We start from the raw sequence: 27,084 nt of genomic DNA, 5'->3' as shown, positions 1-27,084 counted from the left end.
AAATATAGTCACTGTCCTTAAGGAGCTTACAATCTAATGGGAGAAAATGACATATAAAAGAAAGCTGAAAAGGCAAGGATTTTGACACAGGATTATGGGGGAGCAGTCAAAGAACTACAAAATGAATACAGCCAGGTGGGGAAAGAAGAAGATGTCTACCCTGCCCTCTCTTCTTAAATGGAAGAATTTTTGGCTCAATCCTCCAAATCGGAAGGACAGAGGGTCCTGATGAAGTATGAGTAACAAAGTTGATGGAATCTTGCAAGATGATATTAGCATGAGGGCAGCCTTTCTTTTCTTCCTACTAAAGTCATTTCATTGTAGTCTTGTTTTTCTTTCTTGTCTTCTGGATTATTTTAATTTTCAACTTTTCAGAAACTGTTATCATCCAACTCTTGCAGTCATAATTATCACCCAAGAAGCATGATTTCCCCCACTGGCAAGTGAAAAATCACAAAACCCATTGCATTTAGTTGACCTCTGAGCATCAGGCCATGCTTCCAAACTTGATGGCGGCCATCTAAAGGCTAATTTCCCTGCTGCTTCACAGACTCTTCCCTCTATCCTGTAGCTTTCCTCTTGTTCTGGGAAATGTAATCGAAGCAATATCGCCATTGCTTCTGAAAAGGGGGTATCAATCAACTACCCTAAGGCTCCACTATCTATCTTTGTGACTTCTCAGACCAAAGTACCTCCCTAGCCACCTCTTCTTTGTAGGTTTTACTTACCCCTGATAAATAAATTCCTTGACAGCAGGGATCAACTCTTTTTTGTATTTGTATTTCTAGGGCTAACACAGTGCCTGGCGCATAGTACATCCTTAATGTTACTGACTGATTCACCATCCGCTTTTTCCACAATCTGTTCTAGAATGTTTCTAGAAATCTACGTCCATCTCGGTGGTCTATTCACAAATTTCGTCTTTTCCCCTTTTTCGAAAAGCTAGACATTACTCGCTTCCAGCCTGGTGGTATCTTCCTCCTTTTTCACTCTTTCACATTTCAGTGGCAATGGTCCAGCAATCACATCAATCTTTCAATCAATAAACGCGTGTCAAACGCCTACACCCGCAGGCACCTGGGCCACCGCGCAGGGCAGCGAGGCGTCTCTTTGCCAGCTCCTTGCTGAATCTCGGACGTCACCTCCCCACTTACTGAGCGAGGCTGAGGGGAGGGAGACTGAGCGGTCCGTCCCCGGAGGGCCTCAGCACCAGGCACCGCGGCGAGCGTCAGGGGCCCGCGAGGGTTAGGACCGCAGGCGGGGCAGGCTGCAGGGACGGATGCTGGGAGCCAGGAAGAAGCCCGACCCTTGCATGAGCGCCAAAGGAAGCCGTGCCCACGCTCCTCAGCTAAATCCAGGGCTTTGTCTCCTCGTTTCCTCCCTCCCCGAGGCTGCGCTGGGAATAGTCCGGGGCGGGAAGGCTGAGGCTGGGTTTTGTGCCGCGAGTTCTGAGCAGAACCAACAACCACCACAACAAACCCTCAGGTTTCACGGGAGGACGGTATCTATGTGCATCCCTGGGATCTGCCCCGGGTGCAAACCCGAGGCCGCCCGGGGACAGCAGGGGGCGCCGGCGGCTCCCAAAGGCCCAGACCAGGACCCGATCGAGGCCGGACGTGGCAGCCTGGCGTTCGGGGTGGGGGTGGGGGTCGCCCACCTAATCCCACTGCTCGCTAAGCCCCATCCCGACAGGAGGTGCCCCCCCCCCCCGCCCTCTCCCGCCCCGGCTCCGCCCTCTCCCGCCCCGGCTCCGCCCTCTGCCTCCCCAGCTCCGCCCCATCGCCCAGCCCCGGCCAAGCCCCGCCCCATGGCCGGCCCGGCTCCGCCCTCTCGCAGACCCTGCCCAGCCCGGCCCCCCGCCCGCGGGTGACGGGTAACGGTTACAAAGCATTTTCTCCCGCCGCCGTTTTTGCTTAGTCATTGCCTTCCAGGAAACAGCAGCTCCCGCGAGCCAGGCCCAGACTCCCGCGGCGAAGGCTCCGGTCCCGGTGACGGTCCCAGTCCCGAGGTTGCAGCGGCCGCTCCCGCCCTCCGCGCGGCCTCCCTGCGGACCCTCCCCTCGCTCCGTCTCCTCCCTCGGCTCCTCTGGGTAGCGCTCGCAGACCCTTCCTCCGCCCCCCGCCCCTCTCCGGGGGCCCGAACCCAGCCCGCGCCGGGCTCCGGCGGGCCCCAGAGCCTCCGCCATGGGGACGGACAGCCACGCCGCCGGGCTCCTGCTGCGCCGGGCCAGCACCCTGCACCTGCAGACCGGCAACCTGCTCAACTGGGGCCGCCTGCGGAAGAAGTGCCCGTCCAGCCACCGCGAGGAGGTAAGTGCCTATCAGCCGCCGCGCCCGGAGCGGGGGAGGACTCGGGACGGGGCCGCAGCCTCCCGGCCCTCTCCCGGGCCCCTTCGTGGGCTGACGGACGCGGGAAGCCCGGAGGCTGGTCCGGGAGAGACGCAGCCGCTGCCCGAGCCCAGGAAGCCTGCCCTTGCCTCTGCGGGAAGGTGCAGAGACCCCGGGGGAGCCGGGACACGAGCGGCGCGTGCGTGTGTGCGTGCGCGCGCGTGGCTTTGAGGCTGTGCTGGAGGGGGCTGCGTGCACATGTGTGTATGCGTGTGTATTTAAATGGGGAAGGCTCCGGAAATTCGAAAAAAATGTACAATCTAAGACAATCTCCCCTTCCCCCCCACCATTGTGGAATTCGGGGATTCAGTCCACCGGCACTTATTGAGCGCCTCCTGTGTGCCTTGGACTGCGCTATTTAATTAGGGCCGGCTGAGGCTCGCCACGGCCCGGCGCTCAGTCAGGGAGGAGACCGCTTGTCCTGTCCAGTTCTTCCCCGAACCCCGGAGTTGGTTAGGAGAACTCAGCAGCGCAGCCCCCAAGGCCCAGGACCTGGACTGTTCGGAGAGGCTTGGAGTGGCGGCCCCAGGGCCGGCTCTCCAGGCCCTCGCCGGTGCCAGCCCCTGCGGTCACTGGTCCTGCAAGGAGTGTTGGTTACCATGTAGCAGATGAGCAGACTGAGACTCCGAGTGTGTGGGACTTGCCTGGCGGCGTCACCGAGCAAGTTAAGGATCAGAGATAGCATTCACACCTAGCTCCTCCCATCCTCCAGGGGCTCTTTCTCTACTCTATCCCCCTTACTAGCAGCCAAACACTCCGAGGTGATGCGGTTCCTTGCCCGGAACCCAGAAAATTGAGCTCCAAAATTGGAGTACCATTGAATCGTGGGGCCAGAGAGAGACCTACGGGAGAATGGAAGTGATATATATGTCTCGTGAGTGACGCCTTCTTTTACTATAAAATTTAATATTTGGGGGAATAAAACACTTCCCAATAGATTAATTTTGAAGCAATATGAAGGTTTTATGTTTTTGTCTTTAGAGATTTTAGGTGAGCTTCCCTAAAAAACTTTCTCAGACCGAGTCTAAAATAAGTCATAAAAAAAAAAAAAAAGACCCTCCCAGCTGCTTTGCTGATATTAAAACATGTAAATATGTTAATGCTAATCCTTGTGGTAATGGCCTTGAAAACAAATCTCTTTCCACTTGTAGCTTTCCTATTTAGTAAATGAAGGCAGGGAAAAGCCTTCAAGGCTGTTGAAATACTACGGATATCAGTTTTCAGCATATTTTGGTTAAATTTTTCCGTGATAGATGTTGTTTTACTCCTTCCACCAATTAAGATTGTCTACTGTAGTTAGGAGAGACAGAGAAAGAGAGAGACAGAGGGAGAAGTATCCCTTGGTTGCCAGCTTAGTGATGAGCATTTCAAAACTTGGAGCTAAGCTGGTAATTGGCCTCCTATATTAAGGCTTTACAGCCCTGCAGGACCCACCAGAGCCTGTCCTCTGTTGGCTTAGCCATTCAGAACTCAGGGTCACCACCTTTCCTTGATGAGATATTAGAGTATATCTTTTGAGCAGGTGCCTGATGGCTGTAAAGGGTTCTGTGAAATGAGTGGTCTTTTTCTGTTGTACTTTTGATTTTTAAAAAATTATTCTGTGCCATTCCAGTTAAGGGATACTTTTGTGGAGATAATTTTAAGGGCTTACAATTTTTTTTTTTTTGCTTTAAAATCAATCATTCAATAAACTTATTAAGCACCTACAATCAAGCACTGTGCCAAGTACAGAAGGCACAAAAAGGGATAAAAGGCAGTCCTTGTCTTCAGAGAGTTCACAATTTCATGGGGAGACCACAGACAAACATACAAACTAGCTTATATGTAGGATAAAGTAGTAAATAATGAAGAGAAGGCATTAGAATTGGGGGGAAAGTCGGGAAGAGCTTCTTAGAGCATATAGGCTTTTAACTGAAACTTTAAGTCGGGGAAGTTAGTGAGTGGACTTGAGGAAGGAGAACATTTCAGACTTGAGGCAGAGCTGACAGATGGAATATCTTGTTTGTGGAACAACCAGGAGGCCAGTGTCACTGAACTGAAGGAAGAGTTCCTGTTGAGGAGTAAGATGTAAAAAGACTAGAAAAGTTGGAGGCAGGTTAGGAAAACCTTTGGATCTCAATGGAGATTATTAAGTAGGGGATACTGGCAGACTTGATTAGGGAGATTAGTATCTAAGTGGAGGATAGATTGCAATAAGGAGAGACTCCAAGAAGGGAGACCCACCTTCAGGCTTTGCAATATTCCAGTTTTGAGGTGGTGAGGTGTAATGGACCAGAGCTCTGGAGAAATATACTTGGGCAAGGATTCTTACATTATACTTATTCTTACATTCTTATTATTACATTATACTTATTCTTACATTCTTACTTATTAACTCAGTGGAATTAATAACACAATAGGTATTTAGTTTAGCATGGTGATTAATAGTTCTCTAGTTCAGTATGATTGATTTAATCTTACAACAAATAATAGTTCCCTAGTGATATAATGATTGGCTTATACTCAGTATGATGAATGGATTTAGAGTCAGACCTAGAGGAAAACTGGAGGACAGACTTGTCCTTCACTTCTCCACTAAGAAGGCTAAGGCCCATCTGAAAGTGCTCCAGAAAGCTAGCCCAGGCGAAGGAGACAGACTGTGGACAGATCAGGCACCACAAGGGTCTCTGTCTTGGAGTTTGTTTTCCAGTCTGTGTCTGAGTCCCAGAGCTTAAGCTCCAGCCTCCAGTCCTCTGTCAGTCTCCCTCCCAGATCTCTTAGCTCTTATGTGTCAATCTTATAGAATAGGTGTCAACTTGTAGAACTATACTAAGTACATGTAAACTAGAGAATCATTATCTCAATTCCACTGAATTAACACCTTGTTGTAAGAATACTTGTTTCAAGTACACTTGGCCCTCTACAGTGAGGGTCTTTACTAGGGGGATGACAAGGTCAAAGGAGAGATGTTGCAAAGGGGAAATCGACAGGCTTTGGTAACAGATTGGATATGGGAGATAGAGCTGAGAGTGAGGAATCCAGGTCAACTTCAGGTTTCAGACCTTAGAGACAGAGAATGGTGGTGTTCTCTACAGTAAGTGGGACCGGAGGTGGGGAGAATTTAGGGGGAAAGATAATGAGTTCCATTGGACATGTTAAGTTTAAGATGTTTATTGGACATCCAGTTACAGATGTCTGAAAGACAAGCAAGGAACATTCCAACTCCTATGTCTTGATCAGTGAACTGAGGAGAATAAGTAGAGGTGCAGGCAGGACTGGACAGAATGACCAAGAAGACTGTTTCCGTAACAAGATTTAGGATAAAGGGAAATTTATTGCCTGTGGAACAGGCCTTCCAGAGGGAATAGTGGAAGGGCTGGGACATTTTTGGTTGAGACTTTGTGGTGAAATTTGAATGGATGTGAATAAGAAATTGGGAAGCTGGGGTTGGGGAATGGAGGTTTGGATGAGGAGTTCTGAATGACCTGGACATAAAGGATGGGACCGGGTGTAAGAATATTCATCATTAAGTGGAAGGCATCAATCACCCTCTTCCCAAAGAGACTTGGAGATCCATGTGGAGGTAGTGTAGTAAGTCCAGAGTCAGGTGGGGGAGCTTCACTCCTTTTCTTCCCTCCAAAATGTGGAGATTAGGCAGAAGAGGGTTTAGAAGGAGATGAAAGTTGAACCTGCTCCAAAGAACAAAGACGATTCTTTCTTCCCTTTTCATACCAGCTTTCTTCATCCCTCAAGGGCCAGGCCCAGCAGGAGATGGGAAAGCCTGAGGTCAAAGTAACAGAAGGTGGACATTGCCAGGGCCTGGCCCAGATGGGAGTCATTGCTTTAGGAAAGATGGAAGACCCTGAGTCAGGCAGGAGCTGGAAAGTCTTGCTCATCTTCTTTTCTGAATACAGTATATTCTCTTGTAATAAATTTACCTCTCTAATTATATTTTGCTTAGGCTGACTATAAAATTAGCTTGTATTCCTTGAAGGAAGGAGCTTAGGTACATTGTTATTAAGTCATTTCAGATATATCCAACTCTTCTTGACTCCATTTGGAGTTTCCTTGGCAAAGATACTGGAGAGGTTGGCCATTTTCTTCTCCACTCATTTTACAGATGAAGAATTAAGGCAAACAGGGATAAGTGACTGGCCCAGGGGATCACACAACAAAAAATTATCTGAGGTCACATTTGAACTCTCAGAAAGATGCGTCTTCTGGACTTGGGGCCTAGCACTCTGTCCACTGTGCCACCTAGTGGCTGACTTAGGTACATACTGAGGGGTTTAGTACATATTTTAAAGTTTTACTATGACTATGTTGTACATTAGAACCTGTACCTTCTTTTGTATCCACATTCTATCTTAACCAGTATATCTTTATCTCAATAGTTGCTTTTTTTTTTTTTTTAATGAATGTGCACCTCTAGATTCAGTAAATATATTCATTCTTTCCACACTGACCTGAATATGAAAATTGTTATGAGATCTTTGGATGAAAAAAGTTAACCCTGTAAGTCCCATTACCATAAAGTTCAGAGCACTTTTGTTTTCTTTTGCTTTACTAGAGTTAAATTTTATCAAATATTGTATGAAATAAATGGACCATGAATATGTAGGACTTTGAAATCTTTTTTTAGCCTGTTTTTTTGTTGAAATGGAATTTGATCAGTTAAAGCATACCATTAATTAAACTTCAAAAGATTCCCGATTCAATTTCCACATTTTGCAGACATGTTTTTTGTGTTATTTTGGCAAAAGAAAAAAAAAAAAAAACTTCACCTGTGGCCAGCTTTCTCCATGCTAAGCATTCCTGAATTTAGCCAAGTAGGTCCTTAGATAATGTATATATAACTCACTACCCTCCTCACCTGAAAAAACTCAGCAGGAAAATCTTTTGTACACAAATGACTTGGCTCTCCAGCAGTGGAAGTGCCCTTCATGGAATGGTTGGAGACTTTTAGCTCTGTAGTCTAATGTTTCATTAGTCTGGGAGCTCCTTATGAGCAGGGACTATTTTTTGCCCGTTTTTTTGTCCATGTTATAGCACAGTTCCTGGTATAATCAGTGTTCTCCAGAAAATCATATATGTGTCTCATGAATTTTCATAAGTTCATGGATTTAGAATTGGAAGAGGAGCCTTATACATCATTTAATCCATTCTCTTTATTTGCAGATGAGAAAATAAAGAAGGTACAAGGCCACAAAAGAAGTGGCAGAATGAGGGTTTGATCACCCATACACTTTTTACTGCATCATGGTCCCCAGAGAATATCTACAGATGAGCATATATATCTCCCTCCAAAAACTATGGTGGTTGACAAATCAATAAATTATATTCATTTTTTAAAAATGATAATAAATGTGTAATATAAACCAACATTTTGGTCTTATGCAATCTCAGTCCAGGTGATGAGAGAAGAAGCCCATGGCCCATGCTGTCCTATTACTAACAGAAAGGATGTTTCTAATTCTGAACCTTGAATCTAATTACTCATAACAGTTGAGAGCCTTGCATATTCTAATCACTGTGCTAGCAATCATTGGGCAGATTACAGAAACGAACAGGACATTGTCTCGGCCCTTGGGGAATTTGAAATCCATTATTTTTCTTGCTTTTGGAGCAGCAGTAGGAACATTACATAGGAGTTTGTGATTTTTGTTATGGTTGTTCGATAATTGTTTGAGATGCTTTCCCAACTCTCAGTGAATAACTCATACTAATTACTATATATTATTCAAGCTGATTCCTGCATTTTAGATAGTTCTCTACCAAATCAGAAAGGTATAATTTAACTTAAGTTTTCTAATTCTAGTTCTAAAATTTTATGATTTTGAAGTGTTTAAGATATTGCCTTTTAGAATTTTAGATATTTTAACTGGCATTGTTTCCTTTTTAAAAATAAAATGGCCTCAACTTCAACTCTAAAATGGAAAATAGGTATGGATTTGACCCTTTGGATAACATTTTATCCAAAGCCTGAAATTTTTTTTTTTTTTTTGCTGAGGCAATTGGGGTTAAGTAACTTGCCCAGGGTCACACAGCTAGGAAGTGTTAAGTGTCTGAAGCCAGATTTGAACTTGGGTCCCCCTGACTTCAAGTCTGGTGCTCTATCCATTGCACTGTCTAGCTGTCCCCAACTCTGAAATTGTGATTGCTTTTTATTAATCATTTTTATTATTTAGCTTGTTCTTTTTCTGTCCAGATTAAGGACTGCCTTTATCAGTGTGGACAAGAAGCTATTGTTCAGACAATGATTTTCAATAGTTATCTGGGGCACTAAGCTTACACAGCCAGGATGTGGCAGTCAGGGTCTCGAAGTCAGAACTTTGTAAGGCCTGTTCAAGGTATAATACTGGACTGTCTAATAGCTGATTTATCTCTTTATTTAAATATGGAATAATAATTATGATGACCAATGTATTATTTTTCAGCTACGGGATTGTATTCAGAAAACCCTGAATGAATGGAGCTCCCAAATCAGCCCTGATTTAGTTCGGGTAAGTGAAATAATGACTTTCTTTAAAGTTTAAATATATGTAAATAATTAAATATTAGTTCTGGAATGGTTTGTATCAGTAAAGAAATAAGCATAAAGTTAATTATGTCTTTTCCAGAAAGTCTTCATTTTTTTGAGGAAGACATAATGGATTAACATAAAAATTCCAACTGATAATTTGTAATGAAGATTTGTTTTAATTGAATTACCAGGGGTCAAAAGAACAACTGATCCAGAAACATTCTACTAGCACCATTGGCAAAATAGAATTGTTCCTAATAAAATTCTAATGATCTAATGAGTGTGTGTGTGTGTATATATATATATATGGATATATATATATATACACACACACACATATATATATATATATACACACACATATGCATGCATATATGTGTATTTATACATATAGGAGAGGAGAATGTAACTGCAATTTATTTGCCATTATTAAGTGAGGAAACTTGCTCTATGAATGCAGGTTGGCATCCTTCTTTACAGCTGATAGTTTGAGTATTTTCTGGAGCAGAGTCACACCAGTCAAAAGTGGTTCTTGAATTAAAATATTCTTGGCCCTGAAACTGCTTGGTCCATAAGCTGACTTCTGGTGGAAATGTTTAAAATGACAAGAGAGAGACACAGAGTCAGAGAGATAGAGATAGAAGAACGTTATTAATCGTTTAAAAAAAATTTGCCAGCAATTCTGTTTTCTGTTCAGTCTAAGGTGGATCTAATTTTTAGGCCATCCCAGGAGATACAGGACTTTGAATGGGCCCTATCTTGAAGTTAAGGTTCACTCTTGAGTGTTTCATTTTGGGAGGAGCACTGATGGTCTGAAGTGCATCTGGGAGAGAGCAGGCAGGGTTGGCAAAGAGCCTCAATAATGTGTAGAGATTATTTGAAGGAACTGGGAATGCTTGGTCTGGAAGGGATAAGACTTAGTGGCTATCTGAATATTTGAAAGACTGGTATTGGTGTAAGAGAAGAATCACATTGGGTTTTCTAGGTTTTAGAAGAAAAAACTAAGAGGAAAGATTAGAAATTGTTAATTCTAATTTAGATTTGGGAGAAAAAAAATACAAACTTGATATATAAAAGGGAAGTGAGTAACCTTGCAAAGTTCATTTCCCTTCCAGCCCAGCCTTTGCAAGTATGTTGTGCAGTGCTCTACTTTACTAGTTAACAGGCTGAACCAGATGCTTTCCAACTTTGAAATTTGATAATACTATGATGATTTGCAAAAAGTCTCCATCCATGCAAGAAACCTTCAGAGAAAAAATATTACAAGTGTAAATTAAGTACATTAAATCCATATTTACCAACAATTTATTACTGTCATCTCATAAAATTTAAATTTCATTGGAATTCTTTTATAATTATAGTTTAATAGGAAATTTTCTTGAGCAGTATTGGAAGCACATTAGAACTCTTTTATCAGTTATATGATGTAAATAGTAAAAATAATAATACTAATAATAAATTTGTTTAAAAGTTTCTCTTTTTTTGAATTTTGAAGTACTATTGCTTTGCTAATGGATTTTTTAAGGTAAGTATTATACTTTAGCAAAATATTCCATTGTTTTCATTTTGTTCTGATATAATATTTGCTTATGATTGCCTTGATTCAAAAGCAGTTAGCTTTAAGAAGAAAAGGGTAACTAGGAGGCACAGTGGATAGAGTGCCAGGCTTGGAGTCAAGAAAATCTGAGTTCAAATGTAGCTTCAGACACTTACTAGCTGTGTGACCTTGGGCAAGTCACTTAACCCTGTTTGTTCCACTTCTGTAAAATGAGCTGGAGAGAGAAATGGCAAACCATTCCAGTATCTTTGCCAAGAAAGCCCCAAAAGAGTTATAAAGAGTTGAGATGACTGAACAACAACAAAATTAAGGAGAAAAACATAGTTACTCACTAATACTTATCTTATGTACTCTACTCTTAAACCTTATCTCTTTATTATAGGAGCTGCCAGATGTCTTGGAATGTACTGTAGCTCATGCAGTAGAAAAGATAAACCCTGATGAAAGAGAAGAGATGAAAGTTTCTGGTAAAGTCCAGTCTTTAAAATCCACCCTATTGTTATTTATACAATGAATGTAGTATCCATATCTTTGTTAGGAGCAGAATGAACCCATACTGCTTCCTTAGGTAGAATGTGACTCAGTCCACACCTGTGGGTCATTCAAATGAATGGAGAAGTTGTGCAATAGTAGGTAGAAATGGAAGAATGAAATTCATTTAAGACTTAGATTTATTCAAAACTCAAAAAATCAATTGTATATCATCAATCAGGTATCACATGTGAAACTGAAGTATGGGATGCTCTATACAGTCGTCATAGGGATGAATCTCACTTCTGTATTTTTTTATGGTGCTTCTTCATGTCGTTGGCACTAGATAATTAGATAAGCAGGAGTTGGAGCAGAAGAAGTAAAAGAGTAAAATAGAAATGTCATTGTTCCCTTTTTAGAGGAGATGTATCTGCCCTTCCTGTCTTTGTTGGGATACTGTCAGGGAATAAGAATTCCATTCAGGATTTGGGGATGGGGTTTTATGCACTGGCAGATGCACCTTATATAGATTTGGAATTGGAGATCTTGGAGGCTATTGAGTACAACCTCCTCATTTGAGGAAACTGAGGCACAGAAAAGTTAAGTGACTTAACAGGTAAATTTAAATACATCTAGTAATATATGCTTTATAAATAGTTTTTATTTGATTTGTTAGGAACCTGCTCTTCTAGCTTTGTCTTTTACCTACCTGTTTACAATTTGAACAGGTAAACTGTCCTTTAATTCATGAATTAAAATTATTCAAATGCTGGAGAAACTGAGGCAAGAGAGAGATTAGAGAGTTTTTTTACTTGAGAGGGAGAGATTGTGCTGGGGGCATGTTGCCCCCAGGGCTGATGCCCAAAGCATCCAGCAGCAAATATGAGTTTTCTATATATGGCTCTAAAGCTCCAGTAGATAGACAAAGGCCAGGGGGTGGGGCAGGTTCACTCTGGTGAACAGGAATCTCCAAGAAGACAATATCAATCTGCTTCTGACAGGGTGGGGGTAGGACCATAAATTCACACAAACTGAGAGGACTTAAAAGGACTTGGGGAGGTCCAACTAGAGCCAGGAAGTCTGGGACTTAGAGATACCAATTAGGTATCTGAGATAGGACATCTGGAGTTTTATCTTTTGGAATGCCAGATCTCACAAACCTAATTATCTCAGTTGAACTGATAAATGAGCAGAAAAGGGAGGTTGCAACCAGGGGATTGAGGCAGAACAAATCAAGGAACTGAGGCAGAACAGTTCAGGGAAACTGAGGCAGAACAGTAAGAGGAAACTGGCATAACACATTCATTTTTTGAATACCTACTCTGTGCCCTCAGGCCCAGAAGCTGGAAATGCAAAGCCCCAAAATGAACCAATTTCTGGTGTGAAAAGGCTATTGTATTAATAGGAGGAGACTTGTAGCTCTCTGTATACACAAAATAAATAAAGCTCTCTGGGAGCCAGAGGAGGGTGCTGGGTACTTGAAATTTGTCTTAGGTGATACTCTGAGGGGCTGAGGATGAAGGAGCAGCTCATCCTGAGCACAGAAGATGATCTGGACAAAGGCACAGAGGAGATAGAGGATGGTATCTGAGAAACAGAGCAGCCCCGTTTGAATGGACCCCAGGAGATGAACAGGAGACTAATAGTTAGGCTGACGCTGCAAAGATGGCTTTGAGCCACTCTGTGAAGGTTTTTAAAAGCCAAGTAGAAGAGCTATTAGTTCATCCTGGTGGTCACAGAAGTGATTGAGTAGGAGAGTAGCTTGATTAGACCTGGCCTTAAGGAAAGTCACTGAGGCAGTTGTGGAGGACAAGTGGGAGGCGGGGAGACTTTTACAGCAATGCTTCCTTGCTCTCTGAACCCATTGATGAAGGGAACACATAGATAAGGAAGCTTCTCTTGATTGCAGCTGCATTTTTTTTTTTACAAACAGAACTTTTGTTCCTCTGCCCTGACAGTGACAGAATGGCATAGTGGAGAGAACGTCTTCAAAGCCAGGAAAACCTAGGTTCAAATCCATCCCTGACCCATCCTAGCTCTGCAGTCCTGAGCCAAAACTCTTAGCTCCTCAGTTCTCAAAGGAGAGCAGGTGCAAGCTACATTGGTAGAGGGAGTTTCCTTCCTTGGGAGTTCTTCATACCAGTGAAATCCCAGAGTCAGACTTAAAGGGAAGTTGAACTGCCAGGTGGTAGAGGGTTTTAAGATGCAAACAGAGGTCTCTGGGATTTTATTCACCAGGCAATAGGGAGCCACTGAAGCTTTCTGAGCTGTGGAGTGCCAAAGGAGATATATGGGTTAGGAATATTCCTCTGGCAATTACATGGAGGGTGAATAGACTTCTGCTTAATATAGGTTCTTCTTTTTTCATTTTTCGGCTTTTCACTGTTAAAATGGAAGTATTTGCTGCAAAAGTCCCTTCTTGCTTCCAAGAAGCCACAGCAGCAAGGCAAGAAAAGCATTAAGGCTGCTGGTGCTGTGGAAACGGGAGCCTTGTTGAAAATTCCTCCCTTAGAGACATTCTCATTATAGCATTGTTGCAGCTTTATTATGAAGGACTGTATTTCAGTGATTATCCTTTTTTGCACATGCTCTATAGCTTCAGATGAACACTTATTAAATACCTACTGTATGTAGTGTGCTACACTCTGGGGATACAAAGATAGGAAGTGACAGTTCCGTAAGGAGCTTACAATTTAGCTGGATGGTTGAGTCTCCAACATAACCCAACATGATGCAACTGAGCAAGTGAGCAGAGGAGAGAGGTCAGCACCAGCTTTGGGAAATGAGAGGCAGAAGCTCAAGGAAAATTTGTAGCCCCTAAACTGGATCTTGGAAGAGAGTTAGGATTAATGATAGGATATACAGATGTCAGAGAGAACTGGAAATGAGATTAAACATTGGGTTTCACTGAAACAGATATAATGTTTGCAGAGAAATCAGGTGACCAGGCTGGACAAGTAAGTTGGAGCCAGCGTTGGTTATCCTTATAAAAGCTCAGCCAAGAAGTGAAGCTCCCAGGTAAATAAAATGTAAGAATTCCCAGATCCAGCCTGAGCAGGCCTAGGTTAGTAAATTCTAATTATTAGCCCTTGTGCTTGACTCTTAGATTTTGATCATATTCATTTCTTCTTAACTCTTTCAGGTAGCAGTCCAGAAAAGGGAAAAAATTCTGATAGGGTCATGAGAAGAGGGCTGAGCATATAGTAATATGTTTTTGGAAAGTTGTATGAATTGAATTATAATAAACTGAATACTTCAAATATAGAAGAGTTGGTCATTATTTAAAATAATATTGTAGTGAATCCTCATTCATTTAATTTTTAAATCAAATGTCAGATGTCTAATTTGTACATAGTGTTGTTAGGCACATTAAGAGTATACATAATCTCTGCCACTTAGAGTTTACATTCTAGTTAAGGGAGATGAGACAAATATATGAAAAAATTTAAATAACAATATGAAACCATTGTATTAACCATTTTTGAGAGAATATGGTTCCAGTAGATAGAACCTCCTTTTAGGATGGTAACTTGAAGGGACACTTGGGTTAAGTGAATGCCTTTTCAGATTTAGAAAGGCCTATACTTGATTAAAGATAAATAGTAAGGAACTAATAGAAAGGAAGAGATATGAGGATGCTAGCAGAACAGGGAACCTGGATGTAACAAGTTCCCAAAGGAGAATGGAGTGGATAAAACTTAATAACAAGGTGGATAGATAGCCTTTCCTTTCTTTCCTTCTTTTTTTCTTTTCTCAGTGGATCACTTGAATAAATTTACATTTTTGATATCAGATTTACTTAAAGTAGGGCATATTATTGAGTTATTAGAAGAAATGAATCTTGTAGGTTGAAAATAGTGGCCATTTTACATAAAAACCATTGCCTCCAAAGGATTTATTTTTTTCTTTATTACTACTAATTTAATCTTAAATTCCAAATAAACCTGACTAGGCTTCTTCCTCCTTGGCTAACATATAAGCAGACTTTCCTGTTTTTAGCTAAACTGAAAGTCAATTTCGAAATGCTTTTCTACATAATTGAAATAGAAATAATATACTGAGTGTAAGATAATCAAGTTTATACAGGCTTGAGAATGTTTTGTCCTTATTTGAGGGGTGCTAGTCCAGCATTGGTGCTGCCCCTCCTATTTTCTTCCCTAGAGGGGTTGTAGGTATTCACTCCTGAGAATGCATCATTAAAGGTCAGAACTGGGCTCATAGGACAGGCGAGATAGGCAGCCTCTCTAGCTGCACACCAAAAATAAATAAATAAACACAAGGAACATTTTATTTAAAAAAAAAAAAAAGTTAATGCATTTATTTTTGAGGCTGAAAAGTATTAATCTCACATATTGGTATTTTGTGGTCAATAAAATTGCATATATTTCAGTAAATAAAGCCTCTTTTGGCCAGTACAAAAGAAAACCCTGTTGTCTGACCTTCCCAAAGAGTGAACAAGTTCTTTGCCCTGGGCTGGCAGAAGGCACTGATGGTGACTTTAGGTCAGGAACAATTCACATTCTTGCCTAAGGGGACATTAACACTTTGGCAGACTGCCAGGTTCCCTTTCTTCTGTTCTTCCCTTAGAAGGAGGGGAAACATTTTCTTGAGATTTTGTTTGATGAGAAAGATTCATACTGATAGAAACTGTTCTCCTACTCTTGTCAAGTAAACTAAGAAACAAGTTTCATGATCTGAATTATTTGCTTAATCTATCTTGTTCCAACTAATATGAATGTTATATAAACTTTTTTTTTGATGAGTACATTTCTGCTAATATGGCATATCATTAAGGAATTGTTATAGACATAAACTTTCTATAGTATAGAGAGCTAAGAATTCTTGAGTACTTTGAAACATATTGTATATTCTTTTTTTTTATTTAGCATTGAAAAGTGAATGCTTACCAACTTGTTTTGTTTTTATTTGGTGCCCAGCAAAACTGTTTATTGTGGGATCAAACTCTTCATCAATGAGAAGTGCGGTTGAAATGGGTAAGCAAGAACTGAACTGCTTTTTCCTTAATATTGGAATTTATATTAATATAGTCTTATAAATTGCCACTAGTTGACATCAGAGAAAATAGACTAATCTTGTGAGAAATCATTTTCTGTTTTAAAGACTCCTTTAAATTTCAGACACAGGAAGTATGATTCATTCTAATATATAAGGTTGATAATAGGTGATTATTTTGGTACATTAAAAGTAGTCTTTGCCTTACAACTAAGTACACTGTTGAATATGGTAGAACCCAGGTTATCATTTTTAGTGGTGTTTTATTAATTTTATTGCTATCTGAGAAATAGCACAAAATTATAGTTTACCCTGTCTAATGTTTTCCACAACGTCCCCTTGCAGCTCTGTAGTCACTTTAGTATTAGGTGGATAATGTTTTTTTTTCCCTGTAACTAATGGAAAAGTATTGTTGTTGACAACTGAAATAAACAGTTTATAACTTTCCATCTTTAAAATGAGCAGTCATGTTTAAAAACATGCTGATACTGATAAATGCTTATGCTTTATGAAAGTCAATTACTTGTTTCTATAAATGTAGAAGAATGCAAATTCATTTACCAGAGTCTTAATTTTAGATAAGGAAGGATCTAAAAATATTAATCAGGAAACTTTTAGAGGCATATACTTGAGGTAGCATGGTGTGGGTAGATTTTTTTTTCTTTCTACCTTTACAGCAAGAGCAGTGAAGAAATGGAGACTTCCCAGCAGGAGTCTCAGACGCAGAAGAAAGGGGCCACACTGTCCACAGTTAGAGGCCTCACATAAGACTGTGTGCTCTGGAAGTACAGGGAGGAAGTAATAGTCACTTGTCTGCTAGACAAAACAAGACAGGAGATAAATTAAAAGAAGGGGTGTGGGGAGAGACAGACAATTGGATCAGAAGCTGGCCTGGAGTGTGGACAGGATCCTGGGAGCTGCTTCAAGAGTATTGGAAATGCATCTTTCAGATGTGTGGTCCAGAACTGTCTGAATATTCTGCTCTGTCTGCTCTCCTGTCAGCATGCTCTGCTCTGGGAATTGCTCAGCTGGATTCTGTGATCATTGCTTCACCCCCTGTTGAAGATGGAGTTAATCTTGCCTTGGAGCATCTACAGCCTTATTGGGAAGAACTAGAGAACTTGGTTCAGAACAAAAAGGTCGTGGCCATAGGGACCTCTGACCTGGACAAAGCCCAGTTGGAGCAGCTATACCAATGGGCACAGGTAAAAGACTAAGACTGTTAAAAAAAATTGTAAATGCCTCAAGGAGGAAACAGGATTTTAAGGTCTTTGCCTTTACCCATAGTATAGAACTCAGTATCTATAGGTTTTTCTGAGTGTAAGAGTTTTAAGATATAAAAGGGAAATTTAATAAAATAACTTCATATCTCTGATTAATATTAGGGATTATTTTGTTATTAACTTTAGTTGAATAAGTAAAATATTTTTAAATGTACATTGAAACATTCATAGAGAGATGATAAGATTGGTTCTTTGCTACTTATCTAATCAAAACATTGTATCCTTTATGTATTGGTTACATTAGACTGCTGATCTGCCAGAATGGGAGAATATCCTTACTAAAATTTTGTTGATAGCATTATTTATTGAAATTCTTACTTAATAGAATTATCCTTTTACTGCAAATGTGAGTTGGAGAGAGAGATTTTGTTTTTATCTCCCACATCTATTTTTTCTCCCTTATTCACTTCTGTCCTTTCCCCTTTCAAGAATTTTAATCTTATTGTGACTCAGAGAGCCCCAGGCACTGGAAGTGTCCATCACCAAAATAGTGCACGTGGTGCAGTGGAAAGAGTGAATTGACAGGCAGAGGACCTCTGTTCAAATAGTGGCTTTGTTGCTTCCTGCCTGGGTGACTTTGGAAAGCCACTTCATTTGCCAGATGTCAGTTCCCCCAGGGTGAAATAAAGAGACTGGACTGGATGATCTTTCAGTGCCTTCCAGCTCCCGCTGGATGAGAGAGATTATGGATCTTACGATTCTATGGATTTGATCCTCTTCCTTCCCTAAAATGTTCCCCCTTGCTTTGCTGTTAGTCTTTAAGACCAGAATATTGTGTATTTTAAAGCAAATGCAGCATTCTGTTAAGCAGGTCTTATAGTAGGCATTTTTAGCATTGGATAATTAACATTTTTCTTATTTTAGCCATTTATCCTAACTTAGTTATCATTGACATAAGCTAGTGAATATATTAATAATTTCATCATTTGAAAACTTAGTATTGAAATTATTTCTTTAGTAGCTCCCAAAGTGGAAGAAGTACCTTGTGATAACTATAGCAGTAGAAAAATACATTAGTGTCATTCCTTTTATTTTTCTGCAGCATCACTTGTAAATTTTTGTGAAATTTTTAAGTAATTTTGGAAAAAACTGATCATTGTTCCTCCTTCCTTCTTTTGCTATTGTGACATTCTGCTATAGTGAGAATCATAGATGGTGATGGCGACCTCTGAATTTCATGATAAAAGTCTGTAAGAATACTGTTCTTTGCTTATAAAACTTAATACTTTAAAAGACCCTTAAAAACTGAATGTGCCTGTCAATTGAGTTTTGACTTCTTTGTAATGTATATACTTTTCTTATGTGTAGCAGTGACCCATGCATATGTCCTTGAGCTAGGTTCTGAATAAAGCTTGATTGGAACTGTGCTTAGAAAAGTGTTTTATTTGAAAGCAGGAACTTATACATTTCTAAGAATTCAAGATTGGTCTTGAAAATCTTAGTTAAATGAAAATTCTTTTCACTTATAGGTAAAGCCAAATAGTAACCAAGTTAATCTTGCCTCCTGCTGTGTGATGCCACCTGATTTAACAGCATTTGCTAAGGAGTTTGACATCCAGCTATTAACGCATAATGATCCCAAAGGTGAGCCTGATATTTCCATTTATAAAGATAGGCAAAAATATCTCTTAGCTATACGAAAAGGCAAAAATATCTCTTAGCTATACGAAAAAGCCTGTTAGGTTTTAACCATGTGCTGTGATAGATATGAAACTCTGGAGTCTGAAATGATTATCTGAGTGAATTCAAAATTCCTTTGAATTTTATTCTCAGAAAGTCTTACATTTCTTCCTGGATAAGCAAAAAGAAGTAGAGCAGAGTATAAAAGTCTGATTTGTTGATATATGCAAAAATTGGAACAGTTGAATTTTTCCCTACTAAGATATCCCAAATAGTTCTATGTTTGTCTAACTTAATGCAACGTTATTTTCAGAGAACCAGGGTGCCACCTTATTAAAGAAAGTATCAAGATATCTGAGTAATCTGGGAAAAGTACTTGCAATTTAATCACTAAGTAATTAAAAACAACACATGATCTATCATTTTGAGTAATGTGTAACTGCATACTCTTCTCATCTTGGAATTATTAGATTTTTGTAGTTATTGATCAGAAATATCATTTCAATCAAAGTATTCTGATAGTGAGGGAAAATAATCTACCTTTTTAAAAATGTTAGCAACATGAAGCAAATTAATTTGATTAGCAGTTATAATGAGAGCATATAGCATAGCTTTCAAATGTTTGTTACAAGAAGCTAAAGCCTGAAATATTCTCATAGTTGTATATCAATGTTATTCTTTTATGTGTAGCCTTTAGGGACAGTGTTTGTATCCCCAAGTGCAACACTCTAAGTGGCACATGTTATGTATTTAGATGTTTTTTTTTCCTTCTATTTCATTCATTCAACAAGAAAACGTTGTGGAAATGTTTAAAACTCCAAGGATCTAAAGTCTTCCTGACAATTATAAGTACTAAAAGAGCATAGTATAGCATAAGGAGTCTCGATAGCATGTTACCACAGAAGAACTATATTGAAAAGTGATGTAAAAGGATATATAACCTTTTATATAAGAAAGGAGAAGATGGGTCTATCATGTAAGAGAAATGAGGATTTATGGAGCAATGAGGGCAAAAAATATAGAGAAGAAGAGGGGCTGCCAACTGCAATTACAGAACATATACCCAACCCCAGGTGAAACCACTGAGGATACCAAGTATTAGTCAAATTAAGAAAAATCCCCTTTGTACTTAAAGAGACTGTTGTAAGGAAGTGGGAAAAGGGAATAAATGTTCTATTGGTGTTTACAAGTTAACATAAGTGGAAAATGCTATCGCATTCAGGGAAAGAGCTATGATGACTGAATACAGATCAAAGCATTTTATTTTCATCTTTGTTGTTTATTTGCTTTTTCTTTCTTAGTTTTTCTCTTTTGTTATGGATTTCTCTTTCACAATATAACTAATATGAAAATATGTTTTAAGTGATTATACATGTAACAAAAAAAGTTAGCCCAAGTTTCCTACATAAGAGAGTGATGATTGGATTTAATTTCATCAATTTTAAATATACTTATGGATAATTAAATCATAATAAATATTAATTAATCTTAATGTTTAAAATATTATCTAATCTTAATAAATATAATTTAATCTTAATAATTAAATTATAATTTTAAAATAAGATTAGATAATATTTATTAAACATTGAGATTAATTAATATTTATTATTATCACTCAATAAGCATTTATTAAGTGCTTGTTATATGCCAGACATTACTAGACTAGGGAGTACATAGACAAACATCAAAGTGTCTTTTTAGGAAGAGAGCTTTATCTGAAGATACATATATATATATATATGTATAAAATATAAATAGAATCAGTATAAATAAACACAAAACAGGTATAGACCTATTTATTTCTATTGAATCTACTTTTATACAAAACAGGGATAAACAGATTGAGCAGGTATATGGTATAGTGGATAGAGTACTAGCCCTGGAGTCAGGAAAGCCTAAGTTCACATCTACCTCAGATGCCTATATTTGACATGTCACTTAATCCTATTTGTCTCAGTTTCTTCATCTATAAAATGAGCCAGAAAAGAAAAGAACAGCTAGTGTAGAAATATTAATTCTTATTTCTCTAAATTGGAAACTTGATTCTAAAGGAAGCAAAGGCAGTTTATTAGAGTTATTTTTATAGAAGTTTTAACGGACTTAATAAGTTGACCTTTCAATATAATACAGATAGGAACAAACATTGCTTTTGCTGGTACCTCGCTTCCCTGTGACATTTTTCTCTTGACATTTAGATTAAATTACCACTCCATCATTATGGTAAAATAAATACCTAGAAGAATCTGTCACTCTTTTGAGTAGGCATTTGTGTGTGTATGTATATATGTAGAGATATTTAATATGTACATAAATATGTGAACAAAAATATGGAAATATTATTGATTGTTTTATGTAGTACCTTATTTATCTTTTTTTTAATCACAACAAAGAAAATTTTATTTTTTATAATAGCTTTTTATTTTTCCAAATACATGCAAAGACAGTCTTCAACATTCACCTTTGCAAATCCTTGTGTTCCAAACTTTTCTCCCTTTCTTCTCCTCCTCCCCTCATCCTCAGTCAGCAATCCTATTTAGTTAAATATTTCTATTTTTTTTATGTTGCGCAAGAAAAGTCAGATCAAAAGAGGCAGGGGGATACAAGAAAAAGAAAAAAACCAAGCAAACAGCAACAAAAACGGTGAAAATACTAAGCTTTTGTCCATATTCAGTCTCCATAGTTTTTTCTCTGGATGAGGATAGCACTTTCCAACACAAATCTATTGGAATTGACTTGAACTGTCTCATTGTTGAAAAACGCCAAGTCCATCGCAGTTAATCATCACATAATCTTCTTGTTGCTGTATACAATGTTCTCTTGGGTACCTTATTTATCTTTTCATCTCCCTCAGTATGCTAGAATATTGCTTTGCACATAAATGTTTAATTTGTGTCTGAATAAATAAATGTGTTGTCTGTCATTACCATTCAGGCACTGTTATCTTAATAGCTTTGATTCTAAACTTTTAGTTGGAGAACTTTGTCTAGGTCAGTTCTGGTTGTACTGCTAAAAAAAAAACCCGATAATAAACTTTGACCCATTGTGGAGAAATTCTTCTCTTAAAAGGAATGTCAAAGTCAGTTATTTTAGTCATTCCTGAGGAGTTAATGAAGCAGTTAAGTTAACGAATAGTATAAACTCTTTGATCGAGATAATTTTGCTTAGTTCCCATATTTATGACATCACAGCTTCTGGGAAAAGAGACCCTAGATAGTTAATTCATAAACTTATTAAACAATATGGTCTTTAGAGTCTTGAGATTCATTTCAATGAGGGTCTACTGTATTGTCGTGAACCATATGAAAGGTAAATTAAGAGGCCAAAAAGATCATTTAGATCTGGAAGGAAGAACCTTTATTCTTGTAGAATAATTTTAATTACCCACAGTGAATTTTTTACTGTTTTTTGTCATTAATTGATCATGTGTTCAGAAAAATACAAGCTCATGATTATAAGTAAAGCCCAACTTTAGAAAGGCCTCTCTGCTTTAAAGGAAAATACAAAAAGCAAAATGTAAACTTGAGTCAAGTAGATGATTTTTAAATTAACCATGTGGCTGTTAATTATTTGCAATAACAATAGCATTTGATATTTATACAGCACTTGAGAACTTACAGAAACTAGTGGAAAGCTTGCTAGTCTTGAAATCAGAGGATCTAAATTCAAATCTAGTTCTGTATGACCTTAAGTCCTCTCTGGGTCTCATTTTCCTCATCTGTAAAATAACAAGTTGAACTAGATCTCTAAGATCACTTTCAGAAATTTGTAAATGATGATCTTCACCACATCCCTGGGAGATGGATGGAATTAAACCCATTTCATAGATGGGAACACAAGAGTGAGAGTGGGTGAATTTGCCAAAGGTTTCTTAGGCCAGAAAGAATGATTGCATCCAGCCCAGTCTCAGGTTGGGCCACTATATCCCCTGCCACATTTATTTAGAAAAGCCAGGTCTGACTGAAGAAATTCCTAATTTGAGGGTCCTGGCCAAATGTGGACAGATAATGTCTGTTTTCATTTTATTTCACATTCTACTGTAGTGATCTGTTTCTACAAGATTATAGCCCTATCTGGTGGGGGAGTAGGATCCTTTCACCCTGGTTCTTTCCTGTATTTCAAAATGATCCAAATCCTCTCAGAATTAGTAATTTTTTCTATGGATGGTTTGGTACAATATTTTTTTTCTCTGGTTAGATAAGGTTTTTTCCCAATGGCCTTTGATTGTAAGTTGCCAATCTCTTTAATTAAGAAAAGTCTTTTTTACAAAGATTTGTCAGTGATTGAGTAGGAAAGTCAGAGGAATCACTGCTATGATATAGTAACATTAGTGATGCACTGAGAAAAAGTCAGGTTTGCATCTTGGCTCATCCACTCTGATGGCATGACATTGGATTTCCCTTAGTTTCTTTACCTCAGGGTTATCATGTTGATTAAATGTGATGATGAGTATGAAAATGTAGAAAGCCCTATATAAATGTAAAGTACCTGAACCTTTTACTAAGAGTTAATGGTGTTTACCACAGATTGAGGTGCTTACTGTGCACTTAATTGATTAATAAAATGTTCCTTTCTGAACTAGGTACTTCACATTTAAATTGGTATTTCTGATTGTCGATTGTGTCTTGATCTTTCAGTCCAGAGCAATAATATGTATTTCATAAGAATTTCTACATGAGAAGTTTCTGAAATATCATAGACATACTTTATCCACTTTTATTTTAGATTTTAAGTCTTTGCTGCTTGTGTATGTTTTTGATGGAAGGGCTTAAATATCATGATTGACCACATGTGATGATTTCTCTCCCTAGAATTGCTTTCTGAAGCAAGTTTCCAAGAAGCTCTTCAGGAGAGCCTCCCCGACATCCGAGCAAATGAGTGGGTTCCCCTGTGGGTACTTCGGTATTCAGTCATTGTTAAAAGCAGAGGAATTATCAAATCAAAAGGCTACATCATCCAGGCCAAAAGAAGAGATTCTTAATCTTTCATTGGACAGCCTACTGATTTTACATAGCAAAAAAGCTATGTTTTTTCAAGTCAAAAATTCCTAAGATATAAAAACCAAAAGTTATAAACTTTAAATTGGGTCAGTGAGGCAAAGAATCTAGTCATGGTTTGACACAGTATGTTTTCAGGTACTGTATGCTCCTGTCTCTAGACCAGTTCACTCATATATGAAACATTGTATTGTTTTCATTAAACTATTGTTTTCTAATAGAAGTTGTCTATAAAAAATACTTACAATATAGTCTTTATTTTTATGACTAATATAAATCAAGAAAATTGTTGCTAGATATATTTTGGCCATAGGCATCAGGGTAAAATAGATAGATTTTTTATTAACCAAGAAAAATTCATTAATTCTTAAGGCCACAAGGAGGTTTAAGTATAGTTCAAAAACTAAAACACTGGAGAAGTTTTTTCTTATCACTAATTGAAATTTCATCTCAAAATAGAGTAGCTGGACTCTGCTATACTATAGATTTTTTTTTTCCTTTTCAATATTTGGGTGAAAATTTAACATTTTCTCCTTGGCACCATGACCCTTATAAATAAGCTATAGAGATTTAGCCTTGTTCGTGTGCCATATTTCTTCTCATTTGTGTTTCCTATAAGAATAAACCAATGTAACTGAAAAGAAACTGATAGCATTTTTTTTTTAACACAAATGACTGAGTTTTTTGGAAAACAACAATCAGCTCCTGATAATCTTTACACCTCTTGAGCCATCCTGAAAAGTAGGCTGCTCTCAGTCAGCTGAGTACATTATGTGCCAATGCCTATTAATGATCACCACTGTTAGTGTAAAAGACTGCCTAGAAGAGGTGACAGAGACACAAATGGGATTTTTAAAATACCCTTAATTCAGAGCCAAAGTTGCACTTAGTAATTCTTTAAGGTATAATCCAACTGTTCAAAAACAAGAAAAAAAATAATAGTATTTTAATAGTGGAAGGGACTCTTTAAAATCATCTAATTATATTTTATTCATTTGCCACTCATTGATTCTTGAGCTGAACTATTTGTCATAGGCAGTAGGCCTAAATATGATTTGAATATGATTTTAAAATTTGTTTTAGCGAAATATTCTTTGGATTGCATTCAATGTATCTTACTCATGAAGCCAGAGGAAATTGCAGTGCAGAACTTATTTTGTTTCAGCTTTCTTGGTTTAGCTAAGAAAGATCTAGATATAAATATACCAACATTTAAAATATTATATACATTCTTTCTATCCCAATAATTTTTTTATATTAGTAGATAACTTATTTGATAATAGGAATTGCCTTGTTGAAATCAGCCATCTAACTATATTCCTAGAGATGTAATTATTATCTAGACTTTGAGCTTGCTTAAAAAGCCTTATAGCATTTTTATATTAACTTTTAATATTGTGTGTTCTGAAAAGCTAAGCAGTAGTTTTAGAAACGTGATACATTTTTCCCATCTAATGTCTTTTAAACAAAAAGTTTATGATAATTGTTTAACTTGTAAAATGAATTATTCTCAAATTACAGAAGTTAAATGTGATAATTTTTTTTAACCTTGAGTGTGTAAAAACTACAGATTGTTGGTTTTAGGTTTTTTTGTTTTTAGTTGCATTGGTGATGCTTCTGCTGAACTCTAAATACATCTTGCCTTCTTTTGCTTTGAGTTTTCTAAAGAATATAGATTCATTCTCTGACGGGGAAGAATCATGGGTGTAATTTTTTTTAATGGACTTCTGTTGCTGATTAACAAATCCACTGTAGCTTATTGAATTTTTTTAAGCCTTTATAGTTGTCTTTGCTTTGTTTCCATAATTTTTTTTTCTAAAAATATTAAAACAAGGTGATTACCTTTCAGTTTTAAAAAATGAATATATATATATATATATTGAGGATTTGTTAGAGTGACAAAGCTCCAACACTAAGAATTATAACACTAAAAAGAGCTTGAGTTTTTATAAAAGTTATCAATATCACATGTGAAGATTATTTCTATGGGACATATATGTTCAATGACAAATAATTTACAGTACTACTTTTTTCTAATAAATTTTATTAAAGAGGCTGGAAAGGTGGAAATTTGATTTTTCAAAATATATCAAAGACTTATTATAACATCACTAATATAATATTGTGGCATCATGTGTAAAATGGATCTGTCTTGAATCTCATCCAAGAATTTTTAGTTCTCAGAAGGACCAAAGTCTCATAACATTAATTCTGAAAAACTACATTACAATAAGCCTCCAATGTAATACCTATTTAGAGATTACTCTTTGAAAGAAATTAAGTTAAATCTTAATTGGAAGTTCCTATTTCAAACTTTAAAAATAAGTCACTTGGATGACTAAGTGTAAAATATAACACGATATTTTTCTCTATTTGCATGATTTTCTTTTTTTCCCCTATTTCCTTGTTAATGACTAACATAAAAAGGACTTTGTTTTCCTAGAAGTACTGATCATACAAAGATGATTCAATTATGTATATTGATAACAAATTTTTTATTTTAACATTCCCATCTATTAAATGTATTCTATATTTGAGAGATGTAAACAGTGGACAGACTAATGACGCCATCAAATAACTTCTTTTCCCATTCAAGATGTATATTTAAAAGTCATTTTAAACTATTTAATTGTGATTTAAAATTCTAGTTTTAATAGACTGATAAATATTCTTGTTAACATCTAGATATTCATTTGCAACTAACATCTAGATACTCATTTGCAACTATATATTTTTTTCAGAGTAAACCGTATAATGTATCAGAGCTTTCTTTTTTTCTATGGGCAGATTTGTTAAGTTGGTGAAGGGTAGCTTGCTAGTGGTTTTTTTTAAACATGTAACATGGCTTTCATGATATTTTTATAGTTCTTCAGAATTACAGATCTATTTAAAAGGGGGAAAATGCTTTAAGTTAGTTCTGCATTTTCTTTAGTGTGTTATAAAATTAAGGTAAAATAAAACATTACAATATTTATAATAGTTTTAAATTTTACCTCATGAATTTAATTAATAAAAGTGTAAATTGAATGTGTTTGAATTGTCTTGCATTTCAGTTGGGGTAACTAAATGAGCTCTAAAACATAATATTAATATTCTTCCTATTGCCAACTGGAATTGGATGTCCTGTCAGCACCTGAATCTCAACATACCCAAAACAGATCTCGTCTTCTTTTCCCCAGACTCTCATTTCAACCACCAAATTTCCCTTTTTTCAATTGAGGACACCATTATCCTTCCAGTCAGTTCTAAGCACCAA

General features: G+C 37.8%; 1 protein-coding gene across 2 annotated transcripts; it reads left to right on the top strand.

Moving 5' to 3' along the window:
• Positions 1–1,835: 1,835 nt before the first annotated feature.
• GCLM (glutamate-cysteine ligase modifier subunit) lies at positions 1,836–26,850 on the top strand. Of its 2 annotated transcripts, none has more exons than XM_031967104.1 (7): positions 1,836–2,309; positions 8,804–8,869; positions 10,830–10,914; positions 15,805–15,912; positions 16,934–17,136; positions 18,684–18,798; positions 23,643–26,850. In XM_031967104.1, the coding sequence occupies exons 1-7, from the start codon at positions 2,184–2,186 to the stop codon at positions 23,810–23,812; spliced, it is 873 nt and encodes a 290-aa protein (XP_031822964.1). In that variant the 5' UTR covers positions 1,836–2,183; the 3' UTR covers positions 23,813–26,850. The 2 variants fall into 2 exon arrangements, with proteins under 2 accessions (XP_031822964.1, XP_003769712.1); XM_003769664.4 differs by having other exon boundaries at positions 1,839–2,309; positions 15,856–15,912.
• The last annotated feature ends 234 nt before the right edge of the window (positions 26,851–27,084 follow it).

This window comes from Sarcophilus harrisii, chromosome 4, assembly GCF_902635505.1.
Source record: "Sarcophilus harrisii chromosome 4, mSarHar1.11, whole genome shotgun sequence".
NCBI classification, from domain to species: domain Eukaryota; kingdom Metazoa; phylum Chordata; class Mammalia; order Dasyuromorphia; family Dasyuridae; genus Sarcophilus; species Sarcophilus harrisii.
This window is presented reverse-complemented; position numbering and strand designations above follow the sequence as displayed.

Coding starts and splice junctions, on each gene's coding strand:
- GCLM (XM_031967104.1), top strand. CDS start 2,184: ATGGGGACGGACAGCCACGCCGCCGGGCTCCTGCTGCGCCGGGCCAGC. Junction 8,870..10,829: donor TCAGCCCTGATTTAGTTCGG/GTAAGTGAAATA, acceptor TCTTTATTATAG/GAGCTGCCAGATGTCTTGGA. Junction 17,137..18,683: donor AGCTATACCAATGGGCACAG/GTAAAAGACTAA, acceptor TTTCACTTATAG/GTAAAGCCAAATAGTAACCA.